General features: G+C 37.0%; 1 protein-coding gene across 2 annotated transcripts in view; it reads right to left on the reverse strand.

Annotated features, from left to right (window-relative positions):
* SNRK (SNF related kinase) overlaps positions 1-17,313 on the reverse strand; it is a 39,641-nt gene that overhangs the window by 10,986 nt on the left and 11,342 nt on the right. For both annotated transcript variants that reach the window (XM_085051206.1, XM_085051207.1), the window contains exons 3-4: positions 16,007-16,700; positions 1,977-2,118 (exon numbers count right to left, since the gene is read on the reverse strand). In XM_085051206.1, coding sequence (XP_084907332.1) covers positions 1,977-2,118; positions 16,007-16,595 — 731 coding nt within the window. In that variant the 5' untranslated portion in view covers positions 16,596-16,700. The remainder of the gene's footprint in view (positions 1-1,976; positions 2,119-16,006; positions 16,701-17,313) is intronic.

Genomic DNA, 17,313 nt, shown 5'->3' on the forward strand with positions numbered 1-17,313 from the left:
AAAAATCACATTTATTTTTAGTAGCTGTGGTCTCTGCCTTTAGCGAGAGGAAAGGTGGGGTGAGACACGTGAGCCTCGAGTTTCTTTGCTTTTGTCAATACTTTGACAGAAAGAGAACAAACTCCATATTTAATTTGACTTTTTTTAAACTACGCCTGTAGTAAAACCACTCATACGCAGCACATGTGTCTCCTGCTTTAAGCTTGTTTATGCATTTCAAACCACAAATGCTTTCATTCCAAGCAGAAAGTTTAAACATTCCCCAGAGTCTTTTCTTTAAGAAAACCTAACCTACAGATGACCTGGGTAACTGGCTGTACATTGTTCATGCTTTGTATATAGAAGGCAGATCTGGACATTTAAACAAATCAATGTTAGCAAATATATTAAGCAAAAGGCTGCAAAAGATAAGTTTCCTGACCTCAGCACAGCATGCATCATCTCAAGAGATTGATTTGATACAATTCTCTGATAAGAGCTCTCTCTCAAACCTCTTCCTGTATAGTATTTTAAACCTCTTCCTGTATGTGAAGTTCTTCAAACTCACAGCAGCTTTTCTGTGTTACTGGAGGGTGCTACACCCTAATGACAAGACAAGAACACCAGCTGTAGTAAAGAATTACAGAATCATTAAGGTTGGAAAAGAATTCTAAGAGCATCAGGTCCAACCATTAAAACAGCACCACCATGCTCACCACTAAACCATCTAAGTTCCATATCAACACTGGTTTTGAATCATCATCACCTCCAGGCACTGTGATTCTACCACTTCCCTGGGCAGCCTGTTCTAAGGCTTGACAAAAGGTTTTTCCTAATATCCAGTCTTAACCTTGAGGTCATTTCCTCATCCTATTGCTTGTTACCTGGGAGAAGAGACTGACCCCACCTGGCTACACCCTCCTGTCACGTGCTTGTAGAGAGTAACAAGGACTCCCCTGAGCCTCCTGCAGGCTAAACACCCCCAGCTCTCTCAGCTGCTCCTTTTTAAGACTTGTGCTCCAGACTCTTGCCCACCTTCACTGCCACTGGACACAATCCAGCACCTAATTGTCTTTCGTGAGAGCCCAGAACTGAACACAGGACTCAAGATGTGCCCTTACCAGTGCTGAGCACGGGGGATGATCACTGCCCTGGTCCTGCTGGCCACACCATTGCTGATGCAGGCCAGGATGCTGTTGACCATGTTATGCATTAGACTCCTGGACTGCACAGATGACACATAAAGAAAGGAATGGTCATTATGACCACAACTGTACCAGATTTCATTCTACGGCAAATAACAGAATTCTAGATGCTGTTCTCATTTTTTTCACTGAACCAAATGCATTTCTCAAGCTTTTATAAAGGCATCTGGTTCTTCGTATTGAAAATTAAAAGATCTCCACTGCAGATTCAAGAACCCAGACAAACATTTTAAAATAATCTTAAGTGATGCAACTGGGATATATATTTAAAGGACTGAAGGTCATTAATCAATAGGGAAACATGGGAAATACTGGAACATATCAATAAAAATAAAAAAGCTCCAGTGAACACTGCAGGAAAACAACACATCAAAAGAAATAATTATTTGTAAGTGGATATGGTATTTCCAGACCAAATATTTTTCTCCCTTGATTGCCTAGGATGTTAATTTGGAGTTGCAATTTCAGTAGGAGACGAGCAAAACTTGCTGCGTGACAGGTTTTGATAACTTGTTGTTGGGATGGAAATTGATAAGCAGCAGGATCTTCCTAACCCTTGTCACAAAATAATCTCAACACCACCTGGTAAACTGTCCAGCAAAAGAGTTGGCCAAAGCCAATTGGTACTAAGTAACTTCTTCAATTCTTTATAAAATGCATGACAACTGAGAGACATAAAAGAAAGAGTATCAAGGAATGTTCTTCACATTGATAATATGGTATGGGGAACTCCCAAAAGTAATGAAAATGTACCTCTGTGAATATTTCCAAGTTGTTTAGTACTCTACTTACTCTTTACATTCCTTGGACACATGAGGTGGCACCGTATATTTGCAGTCCATTATCATAGTCAGAGTTTCACTGTCATTTGCTTCTTGAAATGGTGGTTGTCCACAGACCAACATGAAGAGAATGACCCCCAAACTCCATATATCTGAAAATAGAAAGTATGTATTTTAAAAAAACCCAAACTGCTGAGTATACAGACATAATTACCATCCAATCCATGAAATATTCTTAAAATGCATATTGTGGTGATTAGCACACTCTTCATTTATGAGCATTACTTATGGAAATTGCAATTCCACTTAGGTACAAAATACAGTAGTCCCACTGTTTGACAGCTTTTACAGTTTTTGAAGGGGAATAAAAATCAGAATTCATTACTCCAAGGATGCATAACAGTTTGAGATGCATTAACACTTTTGACAGCAGTGTTAGATAAAGCTGAAAATAATCTGGCCACTAAGAAAGCAAGAATTCATTACCATTTTGATAACAGGCACAGGTTATTCTCTGTATTGTTTACATGTTACTCTATGATGTAAGAAATTACAAAGGAAGTCACTTATTTCAGTAAGACTGATTTAGCTATGTTTTTCCTTCCGTGGTGTTGTGTTCCTTTAAAATTTGTTACTTCCAATGGTAACTAAATTAGTTTATATAAAACCAGCTTCTTATACCAATGATACTACCAAGTGTGGAGTAGTGGGTTTGGGTGCTGTTTTTTTTTTTTAAATATCCAAACATAACAATTAACACTGATTTCTACTACACTCTGGGAACCTTCTTGTTTCCTTCTAATTCCTGCTTGTGTAAAATAAACATTTAACAACTCTCTTGTTCCCCAGTGAAATGGCATACCAAAAGATGAAAAAGAAGGACTTTGGGGCATGAAGCCCTGTAGTTGGTTTCTATTTAGTGTAATAGCTAATATTTAGTTCAAATCTTTATAAAAAGCCTGCCTAAAAGAAAATATTTCATGAGTGTCACTGCATTCAATAAAGGAAGCATAAATATTAAGAAATACATCATAGTGCAGGAAAATAAATAACTTGCTCCAATATATGCTTAATAAAAATGCCATGCTCTTAAACTTCAGCTACAACTCCATGCTCTGGGAATTTCAGCAGCAATTTTGGGTCTTACACCCTCAGCATTTTACAGATCTGTACCCAGTAAAATCAAACACCAGTAAAACCAGCTGAGAAATGATCAGGCAAGCACCTCCCAAGCAAAGAGGGGAGAGCAGCTGGCAGTGATCTGGGACACAGAGCACACCAGCACTTCCCTGGAAGGCCTTGCAAGAGGGATCCACATAAGTTAGCTACTCAACTGCATCTTGCATTCTGTGGCCCATTCAAAACACTTGATATGCATTTAATGCTGAAGGATGGCTACAGTTTTATATAATGAAGTAAATCACACAGCTTCATCCCTAGAACAATTACTCATTTTGCTAGTTATGACCTATTCTTCTTATGGTTTAGCTGACAGAGGAACAGAAACACTACATGGTGATTTTCTTTACAGCTCTAATTTGTAGTAAGTGTACGCCAATAAACTCAGACAATTATTGGATTTCTGTTTTGCTCACTAGGGGCTCAATCCTGTAGGTAACTCAGCATTTTGAGGCAGGTACACCACATCACATATACCTGCAAATTCAGCATGACCATTACCATGTTTACAGATTCAGTAAGTGCTTTAATATTTTGATAGCTTGATGCCAGAAAGGCAACATTTAGGAATACAGGACTTCAAAAGCCCTTAGCAAAATAGGGAGGCAGTTTCATCTAAAAGGTCCACCTTTAATTTAGTAAAATTACTTCTTGTCTTTCTGCTGCTGTTTAGTTTCAAAGCAGCCTAAAAAGTTTTGGTGCATTATCTATCTCCCATCACACAACAGATTACATGAAGTTTTTGGAAGCACAAAAAGACATACAAATTTATGCATTTCTATGAAAAGTTATCTTTTGGCTATCAATATCCTTCCCAGATTTCTAACTTTGCCTAAGATCTATGTTGTGATTTAACCTGTCCTAGTATTCTGTTCAATACCCCCCCCCAACAGAATAGAGTGCTTCATGTGTTCTTTTAGCATGAAGTATTTTACAACAGTCCTCAATAGTATTCATTATTACAGACAAATTACATTTGCTATAATAATGCAATTAACACTGGCAAAATTTAAGCCAAGAGAAAAATATTGGGGAGGGAAGCAATACAATTAAACTGCTAGTTAAAAATAAGCATTTGAAAAGTTTAAACAGAAGGGAAAAGTAGTGTAAGAAATCAAGCTTAAAAACAGTAAGACAGTTCTGAGAAGAGGACAGCAATCACAGTAAGACAACAATTAAAGTTCCTTGAAATCACCATATACAGGCAACTCTACCAGACCCCAAAGTTTCAACTGCACTGAGCAGATACTGAACATATCTTTAAGTATTTTCCATTACAAGGTAGCCTGCTAATTTATTTTCTATTTTGCACACATGGCTTCTTCTCTGGGCTATACATTCACTTTGCTATAGTTCAGTTTGAAAGGATATGCGATAACAGGTACTGTTTTAGTTTTCAAAAGTTATTTACATAAACATGGATGTACATTTGCTTCACAAAAATAAAAAACACTTAGGCAAAGTAAACCCCCAAATCACTATTGCTTGCTATGATGCAATGTCCACTAGACATCAACCTGTATGTTTTGATAAATAAAACAGTAATTACTGATTAGCCAGCACATAACACAGAATTTTGTGTATTTTCCTTTCACTAGTTACTATATTTTGCACTCTGAACCCATCGGTCATTCCAGATAAGAAAGCTGCAAATAGTAAAATGAAATAAACACAGCTGCATGAAAGACAGAATACAAACTGTGTAGGAAATATAAATCATGCACTGAACTGCTACTGTATTTCACTATACCACTAATTCTGTTTAATGCATAAAATATACACTTAAAGGGCATCGTATGTATGCAGAGGAAGTTTTGTTAGAAACTAAAACCAGTGCTTAAGACCTTTTAACTTTAGCATATTACATAGATTTTCTTAGCCTCTCAGTGAAGAGCACTAGGGCAGCAACAACTACACTTTACCTCAGATTCATTATACTACAGGCAAAGCTTCCTATTACACTTTTCTGACAAATGTGTATTTTGTTACCCTGCCAGCAGAGCAGACATTTATTCTGACATGAACAAGAAATAACAGTGGACAGAAACAATTACATGGCTTTTATTCTCAACCTATTTTTACAGCTGTAGCTGTAAAAAGATCAACTTCATTGCACCTACAGCCAAGGTGACTAAAATGACTCAGCTTGCAGTGTCATAAACAGAGCAGAGCAGCCTCAGCAAAATTTAGAAGTCTGCTAATAACCAGGAAGAAAATAGTGTGCCAGAGAAAGTCTAATCTATATGGGAGACTGAAAAATCACTGGGAGGCTTAGTGCAGACCTTATTAAGTCACAAGACAGATGTCATCTTAGCAACATCTTCACAAGCCCTCCAATATCATATCATAGCAAGCTTTCCATTGCCAGAAGCAGAGTCAAGCATTCAGATGTCTGCAGGTGTACTAAGAGGACACCTTCAGGAGTTCTGTCCTGCCCCTTCAGCTGCAAACTCTCCAAACAAGATGTTGATTCCTTGCCCCTTTTCTGTGCTACAGTTTAAGTTTGCAACTCTTCAAGCAGCTAAAGCCAACCAACAGATGACTGATGCAACACCTTTAACAAGGCTCTTGTTAACACAGCTGTGTATTTTTCTGTCAGATTCAGAAAATATTCTGAAAAAAACACTTAAAATATACTGCTTTCTTCTCTAAATATACAATTTTTGTTCGCCCATTTAAAATAATAATCACAGTTCATTCTGGAGAATTCTTCTATTCCAGGATAGTGTCATATGGCTGAAAGATGCAGGATCTTTAAGAAGGGTTGTCTTAGAGAAATTACTAAAGGAGACTCAGAGGTTATTTTACTATAATGCATATTTGCCAAATTTTATTATTTCCCCAAACAATACAAAAAGCCACACGCAACAGTGCTCATTACCACACTATTCTGTCCTGTCATAATTGGTACCAGTGCCAGTTCTAGATTTGAGACCCTTAATTGAAGGAACACAAGGAAGAGAAGGGTTACAGAGACCACTTTTAAAAATGCAGATTCAGACAACAATTTATTTTTCACAATTCCAAGTTCTTTTCCTACTCTTAGTAACTAGCAATTAGCAGATGAAGGCTTTATGGAAACTGCTTATTTCTGTCCTTCAAAGGTCATCTAATTTGCTCTCTTTAGAAAACTGATGGAAAAGTACAAATTAGACCCAAAATGCTGCATGCATTTAGCATTCTTATAACCTGCAAAACTTCAACTTATAGCAAAGGAAGGCACAGTTCTATACTTCAGTAGGCAAAATCAAGATCTCTTTCAAAAGTGAAGATCTCAAGATACAATTCAGCCTTTAAATTGGGTACTAGTAACTTGAAACTGTCATTGCTATAACAAGAACAAAATAAAAGCTGTAGTAACTAGCTGCAGAGTATATTTTTTTACTTTCTAAGCCATTAAATAATCAGGAAAGGACCATGAACCATGACAACCAGGGCTGTGTATATGCAACTTACTTACATAATTAAGTCACTTCCATAGAAACCAAATTACAACATTAGCTGTCTGTGCTACGTCTGTGTTAAACATGGGGTGGTCAAACATCTGTCATGTTCAAGTTTACACACTCACAAAGGGTATCCATATTCATCTGCTTCACCATTTCATTAGTCACTTAACTGCTTTCTGAAGTTTGTGATTTACTCCTAAAATAAGCACTCAGGATTTCAGTAAGTTATAACTTAAGTGACATAGAATGCTTTTATGTTCATATTCCCTCAAATTTCTACCATTCCTCAGAAGTCATACACTTGTCACACTTTATATATGCTATATAAAGTTGTGATTTGAAGCAATTAAAAATCCATACTCATTTTGGAATAGATACATTTGCGCTTACATACATAATGTAAATTGAGTCTGCTTATTGAAGTTGTTTATTTCAGACCTTGATGAGAAAAAGTGTTGATTTTTTTTTCCCCTCCTAACTTAAATTTAGAAATACTCAACAGTTTACAGTGTATATTGCTCAGCTGATAAGATGGATCTTTCTACAGAAAGTCTCTTTTTTTGGAAGTGATGTGTAATATTGAGCAAATTTAGTCAGGTTTTATAAATTTCTCTTCACTGTATTTACTGTAATAGCTGAACATTATAGTTATTTTCTACTAGAAGCCACTTAAGCTAAAAGGAAATAAACCAACTTTTATGGAGATTACAGAAATATTTACATGTTTATTTTGCCACTGCAGAGATTACCAACAAACAGACTGGATAACTGACGGGTGGAAATGGACCCCAATTTCCAGGATTATGGGCAATTACTCTAACCACTACGTTTAGACATTGAAGAATGTTACCACTGCTGCTGCTACCTCTTCAGAGCAGATTTGATGAAGAAAGCCCAATCCACAGAAATCTGTTGAATACAAGTCTTGGAAAAGATTCAATACATCAGCCTGTCCATACCTAGTTCTTGTATGCAGAACTAAATAGGAAAAAAAAAACCTGTGTAAAATCATCAGTATCTCTGCACTCTGGGCATGTTCAGGGCTAGGCAGCAACTGGCCAGTACCTACAGACTGCTCATTTGAACTAAAGACACAAAAGCCCTGTTGTGAACTACTTTATTTGGATTGAAGGGTGGAAGCTTGATAGGGGTCAGGAGCAGGTACAGGCTGGCAGCTCACGAGGATAAGCGGCAAGCATGCTTGTTTCAAGTTAGAATTTAAGAACCCACTCATAGAATAGGATGGGGGAAACTGAATGAACACTCACACATAGAGCACAGCTTCATGTAATTGTCTGAAGAACCAAAACACAATTTAAGAGTAAAAATTCACGTGACAGGTGAAACACTGCACAAAATGAGACTTCTACTAAAAACAGTGATGAAACATTATATACAACAGTACAAAAGATAAAAGCTGGTATCATACTACTGAGTCATTTGAATGGTGCTTGTTGATATACCTGTGCTTCAAAAGGAGAGTAAGAAAAGTATTTCCACTCCTGTATAACCTAAAAGTCTTTAAGAAGTTGCATCACTTGCATAAAAAGTCAGTAGCAAGAAAGCAGAGAATAATTGTGTTAAAATATTTCAGCCTTTTTATATATCACAAATATTTTTACACTGCCATGTGCAAATACTACTGACAAATCTGGAATATGCTCAAACTGGTCCAGTAAAATTTCAAATATAAGAGTTAAAGAACAACCATTACTTTTTCACAGATACTCAGTTTTTAGCTAATTAAACTATTCTTTCATTCTTTAATTTTTAATGAAAAAGTCTTTGAATAAACTTGTACACTGACCTCTCTAGTTCTCAGAGATGTTAGCATCTGTTAATTTAACTTCATTTTGTTTTTGTAAAATGGGACTTATTTTTCCCTTGCTGAAGGCTGAGGAAGAAAACATCCACAATCAAGGCTAACATTTTTAAAATTAACATGCAGAACTGGGGTGTTTGTTTTAAAGCACTATAAATCAAATCAGCATTACTATTAGGACACATAGCAGAGAAGAGAATGAGGAGAAATCTTTTCCTTTCCCCATCCCGCCAAAAAAGAGCATAAATAGCAAATGGCATTTAGCAAATTATTTTCCTAATTAGCTAATCTGTCTGGTGAAACAGTCTGTTCTGTGTAAGTTATTTTATTTGACTAAGACACAATCATCAGCAACTAAGTCTTATCTTTGGAAGTGATTCCTATTTTCATTCAGTCTGGCAACCTGTACTTGTACTCAGGAAGCCCCAGTATCAGGAGGACATGGACTTGCTGCAGTGAGTCCAGAAGAGGCCATGAAGATGATCAGAGGGCTGGAGCACCTCTCCTATGGAGACAGGCTGAGAGAGTTGGGGCAGTTTAGCCTGGAAAAGAGAAGGTTCTGGGCAGACCTCAGAGCACCTTCCAGTACCCAAAGGGAGCTACAGGAGAGCTGGAGAGGGACTTTTCACATGTGGGCGTGTGGTGACAGGACAAAGACTGACAGCCCTAACCTGAGAGAGAGCAGGTTTATATTGGATATTGGGAAGAAATTCTTCACTATCAAGGTGGTGAGACACCTGGCACAGATTGCCCAGAGAAGTTGTGATGTCCCATTCACTGTCAGTGTTCAAAGCCAGGTTGTTCAGCAACCTGGTCTACTGGGAGGTGTCCCTGTCCTCTGCAGGGGGTTGGGAATACATGGTGTTTAAGGTCCCTTCCAACTCAAACAATTCCATAATTTCATTATTTTTCCCTGAAGTCAATAGCATGGGTTGGTTTTGCTGGTTGAGTAAAACCACTAAAATACAAACAGTTGTTCATTTCTGTTTTTAGTAACTAATGCATCTCAGATTTCAGTAAGGGTATTTTAACAGAAAACACCACCATTGAAAAGTCTTACTGAACACATGCCACTGCGTTTATTCCAAAATAACCTATTTTACTCCAAATCCTCAGTTCTGCATTTAGGAATATAATCTATCTCCTTTGATATCTGTTGTTCAGCCACAAAAAGTTACTGAACCTATACTAAAAAAACCAAACTAAACTAACACTTCCTGCATGAATTGCAATACTACTACTCCAGAAAATTATTAGCCATGATAAAATCGAATATTGATTAGTTAAATATAAAAGGAAGTTTTCTTCTTTATAAAACGTGTTCTCAAAATCACTGGACATATCAAAGTCTACACAGCACACACAGCTTATGTACATGTTTCACTGCAATAATTTTGACCTTTTTTTTGTATATAAGGACAATTTGCTCCTGGTATCTTAAGAATTCTTTGTATTTTCTGATGAGCTATATTTTCCTACACATTTTAGCTGTATAATGTATAATTTCTATTTATAAGAAAATAACATCTGAATACAGCTTTACACGTGAATGCAAAACTTGGGCGTCTTGTTTATAACTAGGTAGTACACCACTGATTTGGTCCCACCAGATCCGTGTTGCCAAATCAGTCAGCCATGGGCTGGAAATAATTAATCTGAGTACTTGTTAGAAAGATACATGAAATTAGGCTTCCTGTCTGTGGAGATGTACTCATCACAACACAACCTTGCTCCACAACAGCAGCCTGAAATACTACGAAAACAGTTCTCCCATGAACACAGCAATATGACTACATCCCTATACTTAAATTACAGTTTAGCTGATATAGCAGTAACTGAAGCCTATTTTGACAGCTTCTTCTCTGTAGTTTCACTTGGATAAATTATTCTTTGCTTCACCCAGCAGTTTACTGGTGAATGCATGAAAACTTTTGCGTAAAGTAATGCAGAATGGAATATAAATTATAATTCATAAATTTTAGCTCGCTCAGATTTACAGAGAAGTTATCAGGATCACAGATCCCCACCGTTCACTGCAGCCCCATCACATCAAAGGTTCACGTCTGAATACAAGGCTCCAATACTTGCAGCATAACATCCTCAATTTTAAGCATTAAAAGTATTTTCTTGTTAATACAGTAATTAGATTGAGGGGAAAAAAGAAAGAACCAAAGGACAGCATACTGCATGAAAACTGAACTCGCCTTCCATTAAAAATAAACTTTACTACATGCATACAAATTGCCACAGAACACAAATTCTTTGTTATCCTCAACACTGTGATTTTCTAAAAGTGTTCTACAACAATTCCTTCCATTTTCCCCTTCTAAGAAGTATAAAAAGGTAATTTTGATAATTTTTCAAATTTGACTCAGTTTTTTCAGCAGCATGAGATACACAGCACTGCAAGGTGACGGTAGAAAAGCATGGCCACTAACACAAGTACACTAGAGAAGACAGCAGGACAAAAATATACCTGGTACATCAATCCCTTCTGTTTTGCTTCAAAAAACATTTGAAGCCAAGGATTAGAGTGTACAATTTTTCTAAAAATATACTGGCAATGATGATGAATTTCAGTCAAAGGAGTTTCTCTTACATGGAAGGTGAAGGTAAATGAGCCAGGCAGAGCTGATATTACCAAAACTTGCTAACTCAAGAGACAGTTCCTACCACTTTCTCCCAGAACCATCCCAAGCTGCATGTTCCCTTCACCTCCTGTGCATCAGTTCTTCCACTCAATCCTAAGGGAACAAACAGCTTTGCTAACCTGGCAGAAGTCAAGCCTGCAGAGAGCAGGTTTTCTATCAGTTTTTTGGCTAACAGTTTTCTGTCAAGTTAGCTGATAAACGTCAGTTCATTAAATGGCCATGCAACACAGTGCAGCACAGGAGAAAGGGGTAGCTCTGCACTGACGCAAGCAAAACAGAAGGGGAAGCAGATCTTATACTGGAAGCAGCTAAGAATCACACTTTTAGCTTTCTGCATGCTTCCAGCCTCAAGCTCATTCCATAATGTATCTAAATATAAATGGTCTGAAGTGTTGCAATACAACAATAAAAAGGGAGACTTTCAAAACAAACAAGCAGATAAAGGCTTCTCATTTCTGTCAAATTTGGCTACAATCTGTTTTTCAGCATACCAAAATTCCAAAATGCTGCCAGGTATGCTCAATTATTCAACACTGTATATGGTCTGCAAGTATCTTACAACCTTTTTTTTTTTAATACCAGTCAGTCAAATCTTACATTCAGTATTTTTTTAGTGCAAAAGGTTATTGTATATAGCCATTGGGCATAGGCTTACGTTAGTCATTCAGTTTGAGAATAAAGTGTTATACACAACCATAAACATCCAAACTAGCTCCACACAGGCCAGAAAGGGTCATCAGGGCTACTTGGCTATGCTCAAGCACCTTCTGAATGTGGCTGAAGCTTTCAAACACTAAGCATGCTCCAGCAACACCATGTTCAAGTAAAAAGCCCTTGCAAATGCTTGATGCAAAAAGAAAACAAGGAATTTGGGATCATTCCAACAGACACAAAGTGGGTCTAAAAGCAGTGTAGCATCATCTCAGGAAAGCAGAGGATATATATGTAACAAAGCCTCTGTTTCCTTTGGTAATCAAAAACATATTACTAGATAACGAATACATAGTTTTACCATATTGACCAAAGACATCCAGTCTGAGTTGTGCAAGCCAGTACCTAACTACTAAAGCAGTGGAAGTTATCTGCAACTTCCAGGGCAGCAGCAAGCTGGATATGGACTGCAAAGTGCCAGCTGAGTAGCACTGAGCTACAGTAACCACAATATTCTTGTTAGTTATGCCTTTTACGAGGAACATCTTGCCACCATTCTCTTTGTGTTGCTGTGATGACAGACTGCAATGCTAAGTAACTACAGTGATGGTAACTATAGTGTTATTTGTGTATTACAGTACTTTTCTAAAGGCCAGTACTCAACTGCACTAAGTATACAAAATCCCAGTGCTACAATCTGAATATTTGCATTTCTCATCCCCAGAAAAATGAATATATTCTGCAAATGTTTCCATGCATCTGCAAAATACCCAACTACAATAATATAAACCTATCACAAGTGTCTATATCTTCCAGTGTTACTGTAGCCTACACAGCACTTCACACTTTGTAGCGATGCCAAGCAGTTAAAATAGAACTTGCTCTCCTCTAAAAGAATCAACTAATCTGAAAAACTCCAACTGAATTTTATCACCTAGGAAAGAGGCGATTTCTGTTTATTTAATGATCTCTGTTGATGCTGGTAGAGCAAAAGGAAGAGTACTATCAGAAGCAAACCATTCTCATCTGTAGTTAACTTTTAAATACTGATGAGTTCACAGTTATCACACCACTGCTCTAGACAGAACTCTGATCTAAAGTAGCATGTCCATTTGATTTAGGAAATGAACTTTATGTCCAAGAACAGTCCTCTCACTTTCCTCTGATCAGAGCAAATTTTAATTAAGTATGAAAAAAACATGGGAAACTACAAGCAACAGAACTTCTCATTATCTAACTCACTCAGCTTTTTGAAAAGCCCTGGGAACATATGATCATTGCCCAATATTCCTCTTGCATAATTTTAACTACAGCTTTAAACACAAAAGGAAATGAGAGACCTAAATTATCTAGACTCTTTTCAAGTGTGAAAACTTTCAAGTGACATCACAAAGGGAAGATTAATCCCTCAACTAGCTGAAACAGTTATGTTTTCATAAAGCAAGCTTTTCTATTATCTTTATTAGGCATATAACTTAATAAAGACTTGCCCTAAATATTTCAGCTGTTTATAGAAAGAAAATGTAAAGTATCTTCCTCTATATACTCATTCTAATATTATTCATAAGAGATCCAAAAAGCCATGTTTGTGGCAAAGTCTTTGGCCAAAAAAACCCCATCATATACCATGATAGATTTTTCCTCCAATAATTTTTCTAACAATTTTGCATATAGAAAAGCAGGTGTGGGGTTTTAAAAGTATAATGAATGCAATTGTACCTTAATATGAAGAGAGTGTAAGCAGGGGAATCCATTTCAATTTGTCATTTTAGTAAACTGAGCTGGATTTCAAGTGGTCAGATGCTCACTGGGGGCATGACCACATAGTTGCACTGGGGAAAGCATGACCTCCTTTTTACTAAGGAACGAGTTTTTAGATTGGTTCAGCTGTAATGTAATTTCATCCTAACTGGCGGAAAAATCTTTGCCATTGTCAGTCACTATTACTGCAATATTAATAGCCCCATTCAGTCGACAGCTGAATGAGTTCACAGCACTTCACCACTATTTCAACCTGTATATACAAACCTTGCACATTACTCGCATCACAATGCAACTGATGCAATTTCTTGAAAACTTCTACTTCTGAATTTATACATACTTCTAGTCCACACATACAACCTCATTCTAGCATGAAGGTTTATCTTTCAAGATTAAGAAAGGTTTGTAGAGCTGATTTCTCAGTTACATAATTACATTATTAGTTATAAATTTCCTAAACTTGCATTAGGATTCTACATTGAAGATTTCTTTTGGGGGAAAGAGGGTTTCAGAGAGGGCCCTATTTACCCCCTCCCCCCAATATTTGCATTTAAAATACATAAACCATATTTAGAAAACTTGTATAGTGTATCTTACCTTTTTACCCATAGTTAGAAAAGGAAAATCCAGACCCTTCAAGGTCATCATCTTATTGCAATCTTGAAGTTAATTTTCGTATTTTTACTCTGTTAACTGACAGTACTTCATAGAGATTTTGTAGTGCATTACAAAGGATGAAAAATATGACACTAAAATGTCAGGATACAACCACTGCAATCAGTCAACCAGGACAGAAGTTTTAAGTATCCAGTAGCTGAGACAGTATACTGGGGTATAAGTAAGCAAAAACTAACTCCTGATGTGTATTTAAATATTTTCAGAAGCAGAAGACAATTGGAATCCTTAGACACCAGTTAAAAGAATTTCATTTTTTCCTAATTGTTTTACTGTTCATATCAATCCATTCCATATTAACCAGACTTCCCTCTCCATGTATCCATTCCAAAATTTTTAGTACTATTCAGAAGTTTACCTACCTAATTGCTTACAGTGTACTCTAACAAATAATATTACATTTATCATTAAGAGGCCCAAAGCATGCTTTGTTAATTATATAATTCAATTTGGACCATCTGGTCATAATGCTCCTTATTGCCCCTCCCCCATTAATCTCCACACACCTCCTTGTTCCTGAGCATGTCCAATTGGGCAGCAATATCAAAACTTAATTTTTTGCTCATCCTCCAAAATTTGACTATTTCATTTTTCAATAAATAATTCACATAAGGCAGTATACAGAATATTTAGCAAATGCACTTTTCCATCTACTTTTGAATTCCACTTCTATCGCGCTAGTGCTTCAGGAAAGTCTCCAAAAAAAGACATAGGAGAACATAGAAGAACTCATGAGTTAGGAGCACTATTTTGCCACTAATAAAACCAGAACCAACTCATCTAAAACATCTGACTCTAAATAGAAATCATTTTGTAAATTATCACTGCAGCATCGACACACAGCCATGTACAGAGTCCTAATGGGTGCAATTAACACTCATGAAAGTATCAGATACTCAGCAAACAAGAACAAGAGGCATGTTGACTACCATAATCTATTTTTGAAGCACTGTTGGGAATTATATGTACCTACATCTGTTGGAGAAGCGAGCTCTACCTCAACTAACAGATTTAAGCAATCTGTATGACTACAGGACAAGATTCAGTGACCCTATCAATGTTTCCAGCTATTCTAAGAAGACTCTAAACTACTTCTACAGGAATAAGCAGTAGACCTAAGAGAGACAGTAACAGAATTATATGCAGTGGTCCATGCTACACACTCTACTTTACAGCTAGAAACATGCAGACTCATTTACACATTACCATTTTTTTTTACCTGTTACACAATCAGGAGCAACTGGGAACTTATCTGCTACTTTCAGTCCTCAGACAGAAAAAGGGCAGAGAATGGGTAGAGGGAGTTGAAGCTTTCTTTGAACTCCTTGTCTCCTCCTTTGATAGCTGAGTTGGTACACATGGCTTCCTGCCACCTTGCAGCAGAACATGTAAGCAGCCTGGGCTCACAATGCTATTCTTATGAGGCTAAACTGAGCAACTAAAGTCACTGGTGGCTGGGTGCGAGGGAGTGTGGAGTCATGCTAAAAATAAATTTAAAACAGGCACTTTTCTGAAAAGAAGATGGGTTCTCTCTAACAAAGTATTTACAAATACACCCACTGCATCCACAATATTATTAATAAATTTAAAAATTACGATGTATAGAATTGCATCATTTCATACAAAATAAAGTTTAAGGCGTTTATGAGAATATTTGAGTGTCTTCTTCATACAAAGCTGCTACAGCATTAACTTATCCATAGCTCATCCAGGTTATACTATTTCTTGCCAGTTAGCTGCCTTCCACATATGGCAGCTAATATGGCATTGTCTTGAAACAGAAAACAGAGGTATGAGATCATGGTATTTATGTTTATAGATTAGTGGTTGAATTCAAAGAGAAGATACATACCCACTGCTGGTGCATCATATTCATCCCCAAGTAAAATTTCAGGAGCAGAATAGGCAAGAGATCCACAGCTTGTGGTGAGCTTCTTTCCCGGCTGAAATTTGTTGCTGAAGCCAAAATCAGTCAATTTCACAAGTCCTTGTTTTTCAAAGAAAACCACATTCTCTGGTTTTAAGTCTCTATGAACTACATGCAGTTTATGGCAGTAGGATATAGCATGAACTATCTGAGCAAAGTATTTTTTTGCCAGATCCTCATTGAGACCTTCTTCATGTTTCATGATGTAATCAAACATATCTCCACCATCCCCCAGCTCTAAGATGAGATAAAGCTTGGTCTGGGTGTCAATCACTTCGTACAGCCGCACTATGTTGGGATGCTGCACTAATTTCATGCACCTGACTTCCTGAAAGAGATGTCCAGTGGCGAGAGTGTCCAGTTTGGTCTTGTCAATGACTTTTACTGCTACTTTTTCACCTGTAAAGACATGCCGAGCAAGTTTGACCACAGCAAAATGGCCTCTGCCCAAAGTTTTATCCAAGTCATACAATCCTGCAATTTTTCCATCATATCCTCGTTTGAAGCCTGCCATTCTGTTTCAGAAGATGAAATAATATTTAAGCTCTTTGGAAACGTAGTCTTTTCATATAAGGGTATCTGATGCAAATAAATAGTCCATAATCACTGCCAAGCATACCTAAAAATAAAGAGACAAGATTATATATTTGTATAAAAGTAAGCAAAGTTATTACCCTGTAATTACTCCAAGTTACCTTAGCACATTGCTACAGATTATTTATGAAATAATCTTCAGGAATTTTTGCAAAGGTTTTAATAAGCCAGGCTGTGCTAACTTGCAGGTTTCTGACATCACATTATCAGTTTGCTTGAAGAAAGTGACTTCAACACTGCAGTAATGAAAATATGTCTGGAATTCAGTGGCCTTCATTGTCTTGAGTCAAAAACCTTTCAAGCAGCACTTGAAGAAATCAGTGTCATAAGGACTGTTAAAACTGGCAAAGCTCAAATCTGTAACTTTTCCAAGATACATTATAAAATAGCTGGGCAGCACAGAATATCAGCAAGAGGAACATACTTAATACATCTCTTTTTTGGCACATGGCTTCATACTGTGCATGAAACAGCTCCAACACAAAGTTCTGGTGGCACAACTTGGGACTTTTACGTCCTCCCCTTTAACAGCTTCCTGTTTAGCGAAGCTCAGAGTGACATACAATACTTAATTTTGTTACTCTAATTAGTTTGAGCATTATCAGTCAATACAGTAATTACAGCAAATTAACAATGCT

The sequence above is a fragment of the Lichenostomus cassidix genome, chromosome 2 (genome assembly GCF_008360975.1).
Source record: "Lichenostomus cassidix isolate B80296 chromosome 2, HeHo_3.0, whole genome shotgun sequence".
NCBI classification, from domain to species: domain Eukaryota; kingdom Metazoa; phylum Chordata; class Aves; order Passeriformes; family Meliphagidae; genus Lichenostomus; species Lichenostomus cassidix.